The 19,447-nt window shown below is 32.6% G+C and overlaps 1 protein-coding gene across 1 annotated transcript in view; it reads right to left on the minus strand.

The window, feature by feature from the left end:
* Positions 1-11,807: 11,807 nt before the first annotated feature.
* The window catches only part of LOC148276080 (uncharacterized), a 33,168-nt gene continuing 25,528 nt past the window's right edge, over positions 11,808-19,447 (minus strand). The window contains exon 4 of the mRNA XM_088234785.1: positions 11,808-12,211. Coding sequence (XP_088090911.1) covers positions 11,959-12,211 — 253 coding nt within the window. The 3' untranslated portion in view covers positions 11,808-11,958. The remainder of the gene's footprint in view (positions 12,212-19,447) is intronic.

Here is a 19,447-nt window from a genome sequence, read left to right on the forward strand (position 1 = left end):
CTTTTTTAAACTGACGCTTGCGGTTGAATGATGACTTTTATGATCGTGTACATAAGAGAATTTCTTTTGATATTAAGCGATTCTAGTGAAAGTTTTACCATAAAATGTCAAATGAATTCGTGTCACGGGGAGTAAGTCACTTGGCTGAGTGGTGACTGTAGCGAGAGAGATGACAGATATGAGTTCAATACCCCGGGAATAAAAATATATTAATAGATTACTATCATGTTTATTAGTAACACAAGAAATCAAAACCGCCAACAGGTGATTATTTTGCGATAATATACCATCGACTTTTAAGGACGTCACAAGAATCAAACGAGAAATGGAGACCTTTTTCAGGGTTCCCAAATTGAGACTGACTGGAACTCGGAATTAAATTAGTTTAAAAACGAATATGAAGATTTAATATTTACAATAGTCGTTTTTAAAGAATATAATTTTTACAAATAATTGAACATACAATACAAGGTACTTTTTAAGCTCCGCAAAACGGATGCATGGAACCCAAGTTTTACCTCGCACACGAGTTTTCCGTGTTTTGTTTCCAGTTAGATCACTGTATTTTCTTAAGGACAATTCCGGCTACTTGAAAAAATGATATTTTCTTTACACTTCATAAGGGTCGTAAAATGAAACCAAAACGATTAAAAAAATAAATTATTTTATTATTAATATTTAAAGCATTAACTTTGTTTCTAAATGTTATTAAATATTTGTATATAACCACTTACCGACTTTTCTATGTCTTCCAGTTTTGAGACGTACCCCTCTCTTCATCAGGACACCAATTAAACCAACATGCAAAACTCACTATACACCTTCACCATAGTTGTTGCACAAAAATATAAAACCAACCCGACATGCGTTCTAATAAGCACATGCACTGATTAGGAAAAACATGAAAAAATGAAAATATTTTATGTTGTTTGAGAAATAGAAAAAAGATAGGGGGGATGGAGGGAAGGGGTGAGCTTGATAGGTTTAATAGGGTGACCATTACAGTGGAACATCGTATAAAGGACTATATTGAAAGGTTGTTTGATTATTGATCAAAGGAACATTATTTTTTTAAGGCTTTCCTAATGTGAAATATTAATAGTTGGAAGAATATCAAGAAATTTCGATATTCGTGTTAAAGAACATATGAGGTGTCTTCACAATAATAATTTCTCTGAATTCGCAAATCGCCTAATCAATTTAAATCATGACTTATTTAAAAATACAGGAGTTAAAATCTTACATACAAACAATAAAGAGTTAAAAGTAATAATACGGCGGCCTCCGTGGTGTAGTGGTCAAGACGCTTGACTCACGCACGGAAGGTTCTGGGTTCGATTCCCGGTGAGAACACAAAAAAATTAATTAGATTTTTCTTAAGCCTGGGTGTTCAGTGATGTAATTCACCACTGTAATTGGGCCTCCTGGCCTGTTGTGGTGCAAAAATAAATAAAATAAAAAAATATGAAAAAAATTGCAAAGCTGGACGTCATTTTGAGTAATTCACACTAGAGGATTTTCGAGAGACAAAATCTGCCAAAAAAATAATGTGTGCTACTTTTGCAGTTTAAAAATATACCAGAGAGTTATTTAGAAGTATTTCCATCGTAAAAAAAAAAATTACAGTGCTGAAAAAACCTTATTCTTGAAATCCACATTATGTGTACCCTAGAGAATATTGTTGAATGTAATCTAAAATTTCCGAGTTCTCTATTTATATTGTGGTGCAAATAAAATATACAAAATGTCATACCGATTACCTGTAGGCTCAGAAAAAAAAATTACTCACAAAGGTTCGTTCGTAAAATTTTTGAGTCTGATTGTGGTCCCGCCGTAATAGATTTTGTATCCGAAATCCATCCGAGGTTTGCTTGTAATTTTGTTAAGTATATTATAAGTCATTCCATTTCTTTACATAATTATTTAGCAATCAGTTAAAAAAAATTGACTTTTTGTAATAAACACATTTTACGGATGCCTCCTGAGAGCTTTAACTACGCTTTCCTACTCTACAAGGTATTGAGTTGTCGTGGTCCTGCAGGCTTATTCTGTCACACTTTATTCATTTATTTATTAATACTTTGACAATGTTTGTATTCTTTTTTTTCTACAGAATAATGTTCCCTTCCCTTTGGGGTGTCCCGTGCCGAGGGAAACATTTTACAAAAAGTGAAACACGCCTTAAATTAGTTATTTAACAAAGTCAACATACTTATAAAAAACAAAAAAAAACGTAATTTATCTATTAAACCTAATTATCATTAACATAATGAGCAATATAAACTAAAATAATCATAAAAAATACATCTTATCTATGTAGACCTATAGACCAAATTTCATATACAGTACACAAATTTTACCTATTTGGCTTGATCCTCTCATCGATGCGTGCGCAACCCACCTCCACTATCCATTTCTTAAGAGCAATTTTATATTGTGAGTATTTACTAACTGTCCTTATGGATAATGGAAGTAGATGTAGTAGGCCAATCCTCTTTGACCGAAGGTTGTTTTAGTTTTTAATTATTTTTGCATCATCAAGGTGGAGTATCTAGTAACTCTTGTATTTGTAAAAGAAGTTATGGAAGGTAGATAATAATGTTTATGTACTTAAAGTAACAGAGCTTTTACATCAAGTTGTTTTATAGATATTACATTAAGATTTCCGAGTATACCGAGGGAGCTAGTCCTGATTGGGACTCTTAAGATAATTGTTATTAAAGTTTTGTAAGTTCATTCGTTAGTCATATATCCATCTCACTTTAACTCAGTCAAAATCACATTCCTCTCTCGTTCCCTCTCGTACGGTACGAACGCATTTATGAAACGAATTATTTCCAGAATAAGGCTACTGGACGATTTCGGCTGGCAGTTCGTCGGTAGTTCAAATCTGGACTACGGAACGTTGACCTGACTTGAGGAAACACGCGGGAATTGGCCTCAGACAGAAAAGCCTGGTGGACACTATTTGCTTCACCTAGAGAGCGGACATAAAGTAAAGAAAAATAGTTTAAATTTAAGTATTTAAATAATAAGATTGCGTTTTATTTTTTTTAAAAGTTGAAAGCGACAAATGAATGTGTTGGAAAACAAATAAATCCATTGTAATCTTACCCAAGCTGTTGTAAGAATGCTTTTGTATCAATAAGATGTGCCACGTCTGATTAATTCAAGTATCCTCAATATATCCATTATCTCGTTTTCTTCTTTTGTTTTAAAGGTTACCTCCATTATTTTACACATCTTAAATCTAGAGATGTTGAACTTCAACCCTTGGTCATTTAAATACTCGAGAGAAAGTCACGTTCTTAATCATTTAAGTGTTTTACAAGAATTGACAATCCGGTAAATTTTGTTATGTTTGAAGTATTTTAAGTAATCAAAATGTGTTATTTACTGAAGATTTGACATTAAACCTTAATTAAACATATTTGAGTATTTTTTGATTTCTCGTTATTAGATTTGATCAGAACAAATGCATAGGTAATATTGTGAGAATACCAGAAAAACTGACCAAGTTACTAACTAGTATAGTTTTGCTATTTAGATTACTTTTTATTTTAAATTTCTTATGATTTACATAGACAAAGCATTAACAATGTATTGTGTCAGTATGGAAGTGTTTTGATTTTGACAATGTTTCCTGAAGCAAATATTCATACACTAAATTGATAATCAATTTTGTTAACAATCTTTGAGAAATAAGTGGTCATTTTTTTAGTAAAAAATTAAATTTAGCTTTAGAACTGTGTGAAAAAATCTAAAAATTGCAAAAATTTCACTTGGTCAGTTTTCTTTGTATGCTCACGATGTGTTCCTTGATTATGGGGTGATATTTTAAATCTTCTCTACCCTCTAAAGAGTGGTTTATTTGAGGATTTTTAATTTTTGCATTCTACGAAACTTTGCTGCACATAATGGCTACACTGATGATTAAACGTTAAATGATGTATAAAAGTGCTTAAAAATGGAAAAAAAATACGGTTTGTTCAATCAAACCTGATTAAGTGTTTTGGATAATACGAGGTTGTTCTAAATAAAATTCATCGTATTTTGTTTCACGGATTTGTATTTTTCTCACAGAGACGTTTGGAAGAGGCCTTTATCAAGCAGTGGAGAGAATAAGGCTGAAGAAGAAGAAGAAGATAGTTATACAAATTTTACTTTCTAAATCCAGTGTGAAAATGTCCATTTGAAGATTACAAAAAATACGACTACATAATTTTAAAAAATAAGAGAGATTTATCAAGTCTTGTGTCCTAAGCGACTAGGGTGACATCACAGCCACACAAGAGTTAAAATCAATATTTCATGTCAACCATGTTGGGAATCGCACCCAAGACCTCTTGTGTGGTAGGCAAACGCGCTGACCACTACACCACAGGGCCGACAAAAATGGTTTTTCATGCGTCCATAACTGAGTTTTACGCTCCATTAGTCATGGTTGAATAAAAAAGAGAGAAACTAGACCTGAGTCACATAAATATTGCAGTTTGCGTGTTACAAGTTCATCGCGTTTGCGACTTTAAAGTTATTAGTATTACGGTTCAATCATACTCGATACAAAGTGTGTGGATTGTTATAAAATATGTCTGTTTCCAATTTTATGGATACTTTAATGAAAGAGAAAACGGCATACTTAACTAAGTCGTTTATTTATTACTCTATGAAGAATGTTGACTGAAATCATTATCCGTTGTTTGAATATTAAAATGCGCTAAACGCTCGCAACTCGGAACCACCTGAAGTGATGAGAAACTCAGTTTGGACTAATTTATTAGTTTAATCTTATTGGCGTAACACTCTCTACGTGAGGTAAGGCTAATCTGGTGGGCGGGCATCAAATTTTCATTTAAGTAAATCATTCACATTTATCTGGAAAAATCTACTTCGTCGAATTAATCATTTAATTTATTTATTTATTTATTTACTTATATACGGCATTTCTGCCATTTAATTTATTGCTTATTTTAATTTTGAGCGAGCAGCAAGAGGACACGCGGTCTGACTTTTCTTCGTACACAAGCATTCCCGTATGTTTACCCTGGATTATGGTACTAAAGCTGTGATTTTAAACAAACAATTTATTTATTTATTTATACTTTTACATTGTTTGTATTCTTTTTTTTATACAGAATAATGTTCCCTCACTGAGGTGTCTCGTGCCAAGAGAAACATTTTACAAAATGTGAAAGTTATGTAACAAAGTTAACATAATAAACAATATAAACTACAATAATAAAAAAAAACATAACCAATTTATATAAACCAATAGACCAAATTTCATAAACAGTACACACATTTTACCTATGTGGCTTGATCCACTCATCGATCAGTGTGCAACCCACCTCCACTATCCATTTCTTAAAAGCAATTTTATACTGTGAGTACTTACTAATTGCCTTTATGGATAATAGAAGTAGATTGTACACGTTAATCGAGTAGTAGGCCAATCCTCTTTGGTCGAAGTTTGTATTATTTTTTTATTTTTCGCAGCAACATCTGGGTGGAGTATTTAGTAGCTCTTGTATTTGTAAAGGGAGGCAGAGAATAATGTTTATGTGCGTGTAGTAAAAGAGCTTTTACATAATGTTGTTTTAGAGATTTTACATTAAGGTTTTCTAATATACCGAGAGAGCTAGTTCTGATTGGGACTCTTAAGATAATTTTTATTATCCCTTTACTGCAAGAAATTTTCCAATAGGTTAAAATAAATATATGTCATTTTGAGCATCAAATGTAACCTAGGAAAAATAGAAAAAATATACTGAATAAAAAAATTGTTCCCAATTTGGAAGAACGTGCAATAAAGTTTAAAATTATCTAATGGCCAAATTTGGCACAGCATACAGTGGTGTCTCAAATAACTATTCTTCTTCTATTTTTTTGTAACACAATAAAATAAAACAAAGTTATCATTACTACATATATTTGTTTATTATTCAGCGCGATATTTTTGAAAATAACATTTAGGTGTGAAAGTTTTTAAAACAATCGCGATCCTTGTTGGGGCATAAATAGCATTTGCACCTATGTCACATTATGTGGGATTTTTGTGAGCATCTCAACGTTTTGCGCCTTTGCCGATCTGACTGCTACACTGGCCAGTGATTAAAACCATCTTCAGCTACTTCAATTGGAGGCAGCTCAATGCGTCGTCTTTTGCCTTTTTTTATTTGTAAGTAATGACTCATCACTCATCATATTCAATGCCGTTATCAGACCACACCAAATTGACTTTTTTATTTATTTTTCTTATTCTCGAGAAAGGTATCTCTGATGTAGAAGGCTGGCTGTTGATATCACCTTCAAGCGCCACTTCACTTTCAAGCTTCACTTCTTCTTCATAATTGCTAACTTCGTTGTAAAACTTGTAACAACTATAGTCTCCTTCAGTTTCTGGTATAAAAATTTTTGGGGGATGTGGTGCGTGATTCGTAATTATCAACGTCGGATATGTTTTCATCCTCGCTGGTTTCAGGAACGTTGATAACTGTGCGATCCCGAGTCTCCATTTTATGCGAAATATAACAATTTCCAAATTTGACCATGTATAAATAACCACCAAACTGCATAATATTCCAGATTTGGTCGACCAAAAATGACAAGACTGCATAGTGTTCCAAATATGGCACAAAGTTTAGTTGAAGCGTAGAAGCGTATGGAGATGGTTTCGCGGTATGACGTTTGGACACCTCATCAATTGTCGGCTGCCAATTTATTAGATCGTGTTTCAAAGGGCGTTGTTTTGAGTGCGAGACAAAAACATGAACCTATTTTGCATTGTTTGGTAACGGGAGATGAGAAATGGGTCGTGTACAACAACGTGACAAGAAAAAGACATTGGGCTATACCTGGACAAGCCCTATCAAAAACTTCGAAGGCCGAATTCATAAAGTAAGTTGATGAAATAAATATGATATAAATGTGTTAGGGATCCATTTTAAACTAAAAAAACACATGGAAAAAAACGGATAAAATCACGCAAAAGAAAAACCAAAAGCGCTGTCGCTAGCAAAATGACGGATCTGATAGCTTACCAACGTTTTTGTGGCTACTAGAATGGTCCACAATTGCGCTAATGTACGATTTATAGTAAAACAGACTCTATAGTGAGGAATTATCTCAAAACGCAACGCACAGGTAGCGGTAGTAGTTATCCTCGATTAGAAAAGTCGAATGTTCCAAATGTTGAACGACATGCGGTAAAGGGTTAAGCGTGTCCCTTTAGTTTTGTTTGTTTGATAAATTGTTTAGTATAGGAACTCAGATCATCCAAAAAAAATGCAAAAACGCAAAAGGTACTTACAAAAAGTTTAATGACTGTCAGAAAAACAATTTTCAAATACCTATTCATCAATATTTTCTGTCACTGCAAATCCTTTTAAATCTATTTAACAAAAATTAGTTATTGGTGTACATATTTTAACATTTCCTCAACAAATCTAGTCTATTATTGAAGTTACTTGAAACCAGCTTATTACAATCATTAACATCCCAATGGCCCAGGAAAAGTATCCGTGGGTTTAGATTGAATCTTATTTTCTCCAACCCGAGACTGTGGCCTCGAGTCAATATAAATTTAAGATGGAAAAATCTGTGCTTTCCAAAACTATATAGGCAGTAGTATAATAAAATTAATACACGTGGTCTCAAAGTCTTTTAAATAAATTTAATCATGTTATTCTACAACGTTAACGCCGATTCAATAAATAATATAACGTATTGTGCTTTATTCTTAAATTAATAAAGATGACCGATTATTTAAAGTCTATTAATAATTATCATCAAACGTACGAGTATTTATTGTTTGTCTAGGGGCTAGTTATTACAAAATAATTACGGTCCAATTGATTAACAATGTGTATATTAAATATAAATGTGTCGTAATTTGCATAAAATAAATAAATAGTTATTATTACAATAATAATTGTCAGGTACTTTGACATTTAAAGAGCCTAAGGCTTCTTTTAGGAAATCGGCTGTAAGTTTGGCTGTCAGATAAACTTAAAATGTCGTAGCAATAATAATAAATATAAATATCTCTTGTACGCTGCATCTTTTAAAACTGTTTTATAAATTACATTTCAACTTTTCATTTAGGCAATAAATATTAGTGATCGTCGGGAGTATTTGGGTCAGATATTTTGTCGGGGAATTAGCCAAGGGCAAATTCTTCAAAATTTCTTGATATTTTTATACAATTATCAATTTTATCTTAAAATGATTCTCCGTTCAACACTATGCCTTTCCGATATGTTAATTAAAACATTTTAAGCTCCCTAGATACATAACGATTCGAAAAAAAATATTTTTGGCGTAAATTTCGCAACTGAGCGATAATATTGTCATTTACCCAAAATTATTTTCATTTTTGAGTCAAGTATGCTGAAATGTTCCAAAGTACATAATATTTCCCATCCGCAGAATTCTGCGGCTTGGATCTAAAAGAGCCAATGTGAGATTCGATATTTTTCGTGCCACAATTTTGTAAAGGGTCCGTGTCAATAAATACACTTTTATATTCTCGACTATTTTATACACAAGTGAATGTGTTGTGATATTTTTTTATATTCTTTTTCTTTTCAAAGACGTCAAATAATAATTATAACGACAATAAATGGCGAATGAATTACTCTCCTGTAATATTACGATTAACGACATTGCCGAAGCCACAGATTTAAGGGGCTAAATTCTTAAAAATATTAGTGTGGTCTTAAAAGTAAAGAATTTAGACTAAATTGCCACAATTTTGTAAAGGGTCCGTGTCAATAAATACGCTTTTATATTCTCGACTATTTTATACACAAGTGAATGTGTTGTGATATTTTTTTTATATTCTTTTTCTTTTCAAAGACGTCAAATAATAATTATAACGACAATAAATGGCTAATGAATTACTCTCCTGTAATATTACGATTAACGACATTGCCGAAGCCACAGATTGAAGGGGCTACATTCTCAAAAATATCAGTGTGGTCTTAAAAGTAAAGAATTTAGACTAAATTATATTTTTTATTTGAATTCATGAAAACAATGTTGCGCAAAAATAACTATGCACACATATATCATTCAAAACTAGAAGCGCAAATTATGCTTTGTTTTTGGGAATTAATGTTAGTTTACGGATATCGTGGGTGTGCGTGTAACTGCGGTAAAAACGAGATTTTGCACTACGCTGCTTATTTTCCCGGAATGCGATGATTTGTTTTATTCATTAATACCATTTTTCTAGCTGAATATACCGTCGACTATTATCCAGTGGAAAAATACAACAATTTTCAAACGGCTAATTTTGCCTCCTGCGACAGACATTTATTTGCCTAGGTTGATTAAAGCGTACCGTTCACCCTGTTCGTGGCAGTCACCCCACTTTTAATACCTTTTTCAGTACTTCCATCCCTAGTAAATATACTTCCCAGATACAAAGATTATTCTACCTGTCACAGGAACTATCAAGAATATGAAAAAAAAAATACTCCTCATCGTCTCAGATAATTTTTCACAACAAAGTATGTACTCGTACAATTAGTATTTTTATCACAATATTTATTTATGATCATCGTTGTCAAAACCGATTGTTATGCATTGTTTTTTTTCATTTGAGAAGGTGAAAGTTTTTTATGTTTGTATAGATATATATATTTTTTTATAGTTGCAAATTATTTATACTTTGCTTCTTTATATGCAAGGTTTTATCGAAAATATTTAGCTTGAAGTTATATTTAGTTAACTTTTTTCATCGTAGATAACAAAAATAAAAATAAAATTAGCATCTGAATAAACAAAATATATCTAGAAATATTACATTTACAAATAATAAAAAAACAGTCGTAAAAGTTGAAAACAAAAAAATAAAAGGAGCTAGATACCACTAATAAATAACCTAGCCTGCTTGATCGTCCCTGTAATGAATCTAATAGTCTTTCTTCGTGTATCATTACAGTTCAGAAGCTCAGCTAGGTTATTTGTCGCAGCAATCCGAGTGTTTGGTTTGCATTCAAGCTCCCTTGGCCTATCGAACATTGGACAGTATGTTAGAATATGTTCTGCAGTCTGCTCAGTAATGCCATCACATGGGCAGCAACTATCGTCTCGCAGCCCGAAGCGATGCAGATATTCCCTCATGCATCCATGCCGTGAGAGAGCCTGACTTAGTTCATATGAACTCAGGCATTTCATGCTTCCAAAATGTTTTGGCCTCGTCTCTGCTTCTCAAAAGTTGCTTGATCTACTTATTGGCAGTTTCTATATATATTTTACATGTTTGTATATTAAACTCGTATATTTATTATATAAATAAAAGACGAGTGATAATCAAATTCACAAATCTGAAATAACCGTTAACAATGATCGGCTGCGTGACTTTCGTGACAGCTGACTGATTTTTAAATTTTTTTTATTTATTTATATTTTTTATTGATTTTTTTTTATAACAATCTCTTAACTTTAAATATTGACAGAAAAAAAACATTTACTAAAACCACAGTAGGACAGCCTAAATAAAACCTTCAATTAAAAATACGCTCAGAAATACTTGCATCAGTACTCCATATAAAATATTTGGGAATAATTATTGATAAATATTTTGAATGGGCAGAATATACAGCATATACAACACAAAAAATTAGAAAACTTCCCATATCTTTAAGTCGATTCGTAGCATTTTATACTTAATTATACTATAACAACTATGTTTTATTTTATGTAACTCAATTATAACTTATGACATAATAGAATGGGGAGGCATTGATGAATCAATATAATACCTACCAAATTTGCTCAAAAATCAACAACTAAAATAATTTTTAAAAAGCCCCTCAGGTAACCCAGCGTCAAGTTGTTTGAGCAATTTGAGATCTTAGATATAAGGATTATTTATTTTAAAATAATAATGTTTGTGAAAGCAAATTATTCTACCAAATTTCAAATGGAACACTCCCACATCACTAGAAGTCAAACTAGAGGATGAATAATGGGGTCTACCACAAACTCTGAATTTGGGCTAAGAAATTTCAGGTTTTTGGACCCCAAAATATTCAATATATTGCTAAACCATGACCCGGATTCAATTAAATAAATTTGCAAAAATTGGTTACTGGGTTTAGGTAGAGAAAAATCAGAAAACTTACTCAAAAATATTATTAAATAATAAAGGGTATCAATTTATATTATATAACTGTATAATAAATTGACTAGAAGGTTGTAATGTTATTTTTTTTTGCATAACAACGTCTGCCTTAAAACAGGTTGTACCTAGTTAGGCAGGCTAGACATGATCCAGAGAAATCTTTTACCTAAGTGTGTATGTAGTAGATAAAGAAATTGTTATTTTTGTTAAAAAACTATGGTTATTATTATTATAATCCAGAAGTACATAATATGGACATCATTGGATTGATAAAAGAGAGAAGTGAATTATTTATATCATATATTCTATCAGACAGTAATAATTATTAACTGCTAAAATTTTTGTAATACCTAAAACATGTTTTGTCGGCCTCGTGGTGTAATGGTCAGCGAGTTTGCCTACCATACAAAAAGTCTCGGGTTCGATTTCCGACATGGTTGATAAGAAATATTTATTTAAAGGGGTTTTCGAACTAAAATATTTCTAGTCCCTGGACTGGTAACTGAAGCGTAAGACTGATAATCTCACCTTCGTGCAACAAAAAAATATTATCATGATACGCTGAAATCGGTGTACAATGCAGAGCCCTATGCATTATTAGATGCGGAAAGGAAATGATGATGATGATAAAAACATCTCACGCTGACATTGTTCAGACACGCAATAAGAACAACATTTTTTTTTTAAATATTTATTTTTGATTTTTGTCAACAACAATTTATTTTAAATCTTGCTCGTTAAAACAGGACCTTTTTGTAAAATAATTACCAAAAAAAGGTATTACTAAAAACGTAATCATTCTCAATCATGCACTCGCTTTTCTCTACTTAAAACGCCATGCCTTTATTTTTGCTTATTTCTGATGTGGTTTGATAAACTCCATCATCAAAGAAATCCTCACTGTTTATTTCTTCTTCTTCTTTTGTTTCTGTTTTTTGTGTGTTTGATTGTGATCTTTCATTACTTGAAGTTGGATGTCGCACAGAATATTTTTTACATAAAAACTGCCGGCAATCTCCAGATTTGATAGCTTTGAACATTTTTTTCATTCCCGCTTGTTCTGCCACGTGATCAGGTATTCTGGAAGAAAAATAAACGCTTAATTTTTTTTAAATACTACTGATACGTTAAACTACACAAAACATCAATATATTTTTCAAAAAACGAATTAAACTGTTATTTAGATGTGTTTTCGTTTTCATAACCGACAATGACAAAAATAGTATATTGTTTAGAATTTTAATTTATTTTTTACAGCGCGATTATTTATTTTGCAAAACAACAACAATATAAATATAAAATTTAAATATAATACAAAATTAAATTATAAAAAAGGTCCATATAAATTTTCCCTAAAGAATGAAATAATTAATTAATTATATCAAATATGTGTATATATTTCTACTTAGCAATAAAATTAAATTAAAATTAGAAAATTTTTAGGATCCCATAAATAAAAAAAATATAAAAGATGTATATTATATCAAAATATAATCATTAAAACAATATTAATTATAGTCGGAAAATTAAAAAAACATAAATAAAATTTTCTTTATGTGAATAAAGAGAGAAAAAATAACGAAGAAGTAAAAACAATAAAATTTCAACAATGTTTTGAGTATGTCCAAATGTTTTTAGACAGGTTAGATTTCTTCCCTAGAGAGTTTTTTTAGATCTAAATTTGTTGAAACAGAAATCAAATGGAAAACCTTTTTCGGAAGGGAATATGCCCAGACTTCCATATTACCTTCTCAAAACTATCGCTCTCTGATACAATAAAAGATTTTTAAAAATATGATAAATGAAGAAAATACAAAGAATAAAAAAAGTAGCCCTCGATGACGATCTTTTTGCTTTATTCGGAGGTACTAAGGAACGCGCGATTGACGTGGGAGAATTGATAATGATGTCCACATAACCACATGCTTTACTTATGAACGGATTTAGATTGTAGCGGAGAGCATAGTACTTAATAAACATAAACATTATCGGGTTGCCAAACTGGAACGTCTTTTTCAGTTGGCAAACCTGATACGAACCTAACTTCACTCTATACGAGGTTCTAAATGACACGTGAAATGACATCGCTCGCATTTCTTCTCGATCTTTCGTTTCCTCCGCGCTTGGCTAGTTTTAACTATATTGTAAATTCCTTTTGATAAATTGTATGGTAATATAGTGTGTAACTTCCAGTAACAAATACTTCATATCTTATCCGTGTTCATCTTTATAATCCGCACTCACAAATCGATATCATATAAATGGTGACCCCGACATGAAAAGAGTAGAAAGAAGTAATAAATATATAAGAAACCCTTCGTTTTGGACTTTTTTTTCCAACCGTCTTTTGCTTTTGACCTAATAAAGCTCAGCCAAAATCAAGTGAGAGTTATTACCAGAGCCCGCCCAGAGCACTGCAGATTGAATACCTTGCTAGAATAAACCTTTCCAAAACTTCTAGATGTAGGTTCTGCAGTGCAGGTGAGGAAACACCTTTACACATTCTATGTGAATATGATGCTTTACATCATAAAAGGATCCTCACCCTCGAAGAACCACTGGTTAAATCTGATGATGTTAAAGATCTCGCCCCCTACCTAATAGCCCGATACTTTACGGATCTGGGCTTGAAAGGCGAGATTTGGCAATATGTAAACTCTTGCCTTTCACACAAGAGCCAGGCACTTAATAGACTTGAGCTTGGAGGGCGAAAACAATACGGTCTTTGCCTTTGATAAAGTTTTTATTTCGTTCCAAACACCTGTTTGAATCATGAATTTCTATCTACTATAGTTAACACGTTTTTATTGTATTAGTAGACATTAATTTCGATATGAAATAAGAAAGATTTTTTTAATTCCCGATAGTTTTAATTAGATAATCATTTTGATAATGTAATAATTTAAATTTACAAATAAGTTGCTAATTAAAAATACTTGTTCCGCTTATTTTTTCGACCAATTAGCACTGTCACCCTCTAATGGGCATCTTCAGACTGGTAGACATTATACAGTGTAAGGATAATTCATATAAAACTAAATATTATCTTAAGTATAAGTACATTAAAAAATAACTTGAAAGATATACAATACGTCATATTTTAATGAAACAGAATGGGACACATTATTGAAACATGTGTTGGCGGTGTACTGTAAGAGAAGATTCTATTCTATAATTAGTAACTTATATGTAAATATTTGTTTTAACATCATTACAATAGAATTTGTTATTACATCATAAAGAATTGTCAATAAATAATTTAAATAGGATAATTATTTATTCTTTTGAGACTTCGGAGCGGTACGGCGTGATACATGTAATAATTATAGTTGTTGCAACAAAAGTTATCCCTATTCAAAATAAATTTGATAAATGCTGAATTCAATTATTGACACCACCGCCACCTGTTTAGACAAGACGCTAACAATGGCATACAACAGTGCAACAGTATTTGACATTTTATCGTAGACACCTGTGCATGCATATGATCTGAAACCTTACGATTGTTTTAACGTTTTACAAAAGAAATCTGAATTGCAAGCATGTTTGTCGATACGATACATAAAGCTATCTACTTCCGTTAGCTTTGGTTAAAGCTGCATTCCATTGATTGCGGACACCTGTGTAGATATGAGAAACCACGTTGGTCATTTCCGAAAACTTTTGCTTTCTGACAAACGGTAATAAAAACACGCGGTACGCTAATAATCGATTAACCGCGTGATTGGTGAGGAGAAGGGGAGATGCGGGATGTTGGATGTTGGATGCCAAATGCTGGAGAAATTCTTCTCTAACTATAGATCAGTGTGATACAGAGTCGGCAATGTGAATTTCAAGCGTAATTCGATCACATTTTTTAATATACCCGTTCGATTTATTCACCAGATATACCGGCTAGTCAACAAAATTCACAAATCAAGCAAATCTGAATCTTCGCTTCTAATTTTTTTTGAAGAAAAACAAAATAAAAAATTATGATTAATTTATTTTTCTCCATATAGACTTGCATAGTAAACGAGACAAAAAAAATAGCAATATTATTGATGAGATAACTTATGTTTACATATAATTTACTAATTAAAAATACTTGGTACACTTCCACTTTTTTTTAACCAATTAGCGCTTTCACCCTCCAATGGGCATCTTCTGACTGGTAAACATTATACAGTGTAAGGATAATTGATATAAAACTAAATATTATCTAAGTGTAGGTACATTTTAAAATAAGTTAAAAGAGATACAATACGTAATATTTCAATGAAACAGAGTGGGACAAATTATTAAAACATTTGTTGGCGGTGAACTTTAAGAGAGGATTCTATTCTATGAAAATATTTATTGTTTTACTACAAAATCCAACTAAGGGGACTCTAATGGGTGAGTTTTTGAATTCTATCTGCTGATTTATTAAAATTATATCGCTATTATTTTTGATCCTATTTATTCCTAAAATTTATCTAACTTCGGACCTTTATGTTCTACATATAAAATTTTAATGTCTTTTGATTCGTCAAAATTATGTTTTAATTCATTTAGATGTGATGCGTAGTTTGATATATTGTTATTTTAAGGCTATAGTCGGGTAAAACGCACAAAAAATGAGGAAATCATACGATTTTACCACTTTAAAACAAATGTTAATTAAAAATCGTGCACTAATAAAATAAAAACAATATTTTTTAGAGGTATTTCTACTAAAAAATATACTTAAAAGTTTTATTTAACTAAAATATACATACTTTTAGACCGGCAGATAGCGCCATTTCAAATTTAGACGAAACTTTGATATCTCGATTCTTATATAAAGACTATGTATTGAACTTAATTTTTTTCCAATAATATATGGATAAAAAATTTTAAATTAAAATAACGGATTTTAAATCTTATTTTTGGTTTTTGAAAAGAAATACAACAATTTTTAATCACATAAATTTTGTGACATTTTCCGTTATTTCTACGTAAAATAATGCCTTCGGTAATACTTAAAAAAAATAAGGTATTTAAATATTTTAATCAAAATCTTTATTTATAAAAAAGTTTTCTATTATTTTTTTTAAGAAGATGATTCTGGTTGTAATATTTAATTTCTAACAATATCTTATTAAGGTTGTTATTACCATCATACCGGTACCGGTAAGGGCTGGCAATCGATACAAGCTACTTTCTGTCTCGAAAAAATATACCATTCCACCGAGGAAATTCTTATTGCTCAACAACGAAACTAATTTCTCCGTAATACCACCCGTTCAAAGCCACGGGTAAAAGCTGGCAGTATATAACTCTATGCAATGTCGAGCTGAAGTCTCTTGAAAGAGTCTCTTTCCTTAGACAAAATCACATTACAAATAACTAACAAATAAATTTTACAACAATTTCAAAGTATTATTTTGAACTGATAATAATATTTACAGTTTGCACAAAGTGTTATATTGCGAAGAACATTAAAGCGGTCCACATTCATTTACAGATCTGTTAGGTGTACGGAGAACATGAGATAAGTGACCGCAGTGGTAAGGAGGTGGATAAGACTGTTCAATGAAGGTCGTGGTAATGTACACGACGACGAATGAAGTGGGCATCCATCTTAAATTAGTGATGAACTGGTTTATGCAGTCGAGAAAAAATAAAGATAAACGAAAGTTTCTAAGGAAAATTCCCAAATTTCGAGATCACTTTTTCATGAAATCATTGCACTCATCGGACATTGGTGCCAAGAAGTTTGACAATGACAAGAAGTCGACATTGGAGGCGACACCCTTTGTCACAAGTGCCTCCTAAATAGTGAGAGTTATGTAGGAAAATAGTTTAAGGTCTGAAAATATAAACACTGTATTTTTTTTTCTCAATATATTTTTTTGTTTTCTTTAACCTGTGCAATTGAACTTGCTTCCTAGATCTACAAAAAATATATGTTAATCGGAAATCGACAAAAATTTTATTCAGCTTTAAATGTTGTAGTACTTCAAAAAAATCCAATGGTTGAAATACGAGTTTTTGCACAATCTTTCTTAACATTTAACATAACGTGTGAAAAAACTACCCCGAGAAACTGTGTGGTAACGTGAGGTTACCTTAGGTAACCCGAGATTAGGAAATGATTACCAGATAAAAACAGTATTTTTTCATCTAATTAAATTTATGTCTGTCTTGCTTAATACTTAATTAGAGACCCCATGAACATAAAAGGAAAGTGGAGAGACCACAGAGGAGCTGGACTGACGATATCGTTGAACTCGTGGGAAGAGGCCTACATCCAGCAGTTGATTGAAACGGACTGATACGAAGAAGGAGAAGAAGTGCGTCTTGCTTAATGATCTAATAATGTCAGAATCTGCTTTAAAAGGAAGAAAATAAGGAGATTCCGATTTGCTTGGAAAAGAAAACATATAAATCACGTATACTGCCAGTGACGACATACGCATTAGAGACCATGGCCCTTACCAAAAGAGATTTAGAAAAGCTCAAATGCACACTGCTATCCATGGAAAGATCCATGCTTTGTCTGAAGCCCAAGAGACAGAATAAGAAACGAGAAAATTAGGAACAGAACCAGAATAGCGGATATCATGTTGCAAGACATGACCCCACAAGATGAACCCCTAAAATTTTAAGGTGGAGACCTAGGGAGAACAAGAGAGGCGTCAAAAGACCTTTAAAATGATGGTACGCTGTGGGGGGTAAAAATTAACTTCAAGCAGCAACCGACCGAAAGAATTGGAAGGCTGTGGAAAAGGCAGTGGAAGAAGAATTTGATATTTTTCATTTTTAGTGATCCTGATGGGCCTAGGGAGAACAAGAGAGGCGTTGAAAGACCTTTAAAAAGATGGTCTGCTGTGAGAGGTGAAAATTAACTTTAAGCAGCAACCGACCGAAAGAAATGGAAGGATGTGGAAAAGGCCTTTATCCAGCAGTGGAAGAAGAATTTGATATTTTTTCATTTTTAGTGATCCTGATGGACCTAGGGAGAACAAGAGAGGCGTCGAAAGACCTTTAAAAAGATGGTCCGCTGTGGGGGGTAAAAATTGACTTCAAGCAGCAACCGACCGAAAGAAATGGAAGGCTCTGGAAAAGGCAGTGGAAGAAGAATTTGATATTTTTCATTTTTAGTGATCCTGATGGACCTAGGGAGAACAAGAGAGGCGTTGAAAGACCTTTAAAAAGATGGTCTGCTGTGAGAGGTGAAAATTAACTTTAAGCAGCAACCGACCGAAAGAAATGGAAGGATGTGGAAAAGGCCTTTATCCAGCAGTGGAAGAAGAATTTGATATTTTTTCATTTTTAGTGATCCTGATGGACCTAGGGAGAACAAGAGAGGCGTTGAAAGACCTTTAAAAAGATGGTCTGCTGTGAGAGGTGAAAATTAACTTTAAGCAGCAACCGACCGAAAGAAATGGAAGGATGTGGAAAAGGCCTTTATCCAGCAGTGGAAGAAGAATTTGATATTTTTCATTTTTAGTGATCCTGATGGACCTAGGGAGAACAAGAGAGGCGTCGAAAGACCTTTAAAAAGATGGTCCGCTGTGGGGGGTAAAAATTGACTTCAAGCAGCAACCGACCGAAAGAAATGGAAGGCTCTGGAAAAGGCAGTGGAAGAAGAATTTGATATTTTTCATTTTTAGTGATCCTGATGGACCTAGGGAGAACAAGAGAGGCGTTGAAAGACCTTTAAAAAGATGGTCTGCTGTGAGAGGTGAAAATTAACTTTAAGCAGCAACCGACCGAAAGAAATGGAAGGATGTGGAAAAGGCCTTTATCCAGCAGTGGAAGAAGAATTTGATATTTTTTCATTTTTAGTGATCCTGATGGACCTAGGGAGAACAAGAGAGGCGTTGAAAGACCTTTAAAAAGATGGTCTGCTGTGAGAGGTGAAAATTAACTTTAAGCAGCAACCGACCGAAAGAAATGGAAGGATGTGGAAAAGGCCTTTATCCAGCAGTGGAAGAAGAATTTGATATTTTTCATTTTTAGTGATCCTGATGGACCTAGGGAGAACAAGAGATGCGTCGAAAGACCTTTAAAAAGATCGTCCGCTGTGGGGGGTAAAAATAAACTTCAAGCAGCAACCGACCGAAAGAAATGGAAGGCTGTGGAAAAGGCAGTGAAAGAAGAATTTGATATTTTTTCATTTTTAGTGATCCTGATGGACCTAGGGAGAACAAGGGAGGCGTCGAAAGACCTTTAAAAAGATGGTCCACTGTGGGGGGTAAAAATTAACTTTAAGCAGCAACCGACCGAAAGAAATGGAAGGATGTGGAAAAGGCCTATATCCAGCAGTGGAAGAAGAATTCGATATTTTTTCATTTTTGGTGATCCTGA

This window comes from Micrasema longulum, unplaced genomic scaffold, assembly GCF_059751315.1.
Source record: "Micrasema longulum isolate JH-2025_06_02 unplaced genomic scaffold, ASM5975131v1 h1tg001285l, whole genome shotgun sequence".
NCBI lineage: Eukaryota > Metazoa > Arthropoda > Insecta > Trichoptera > Brachycentridae > Micrasema > Micrasema longulum.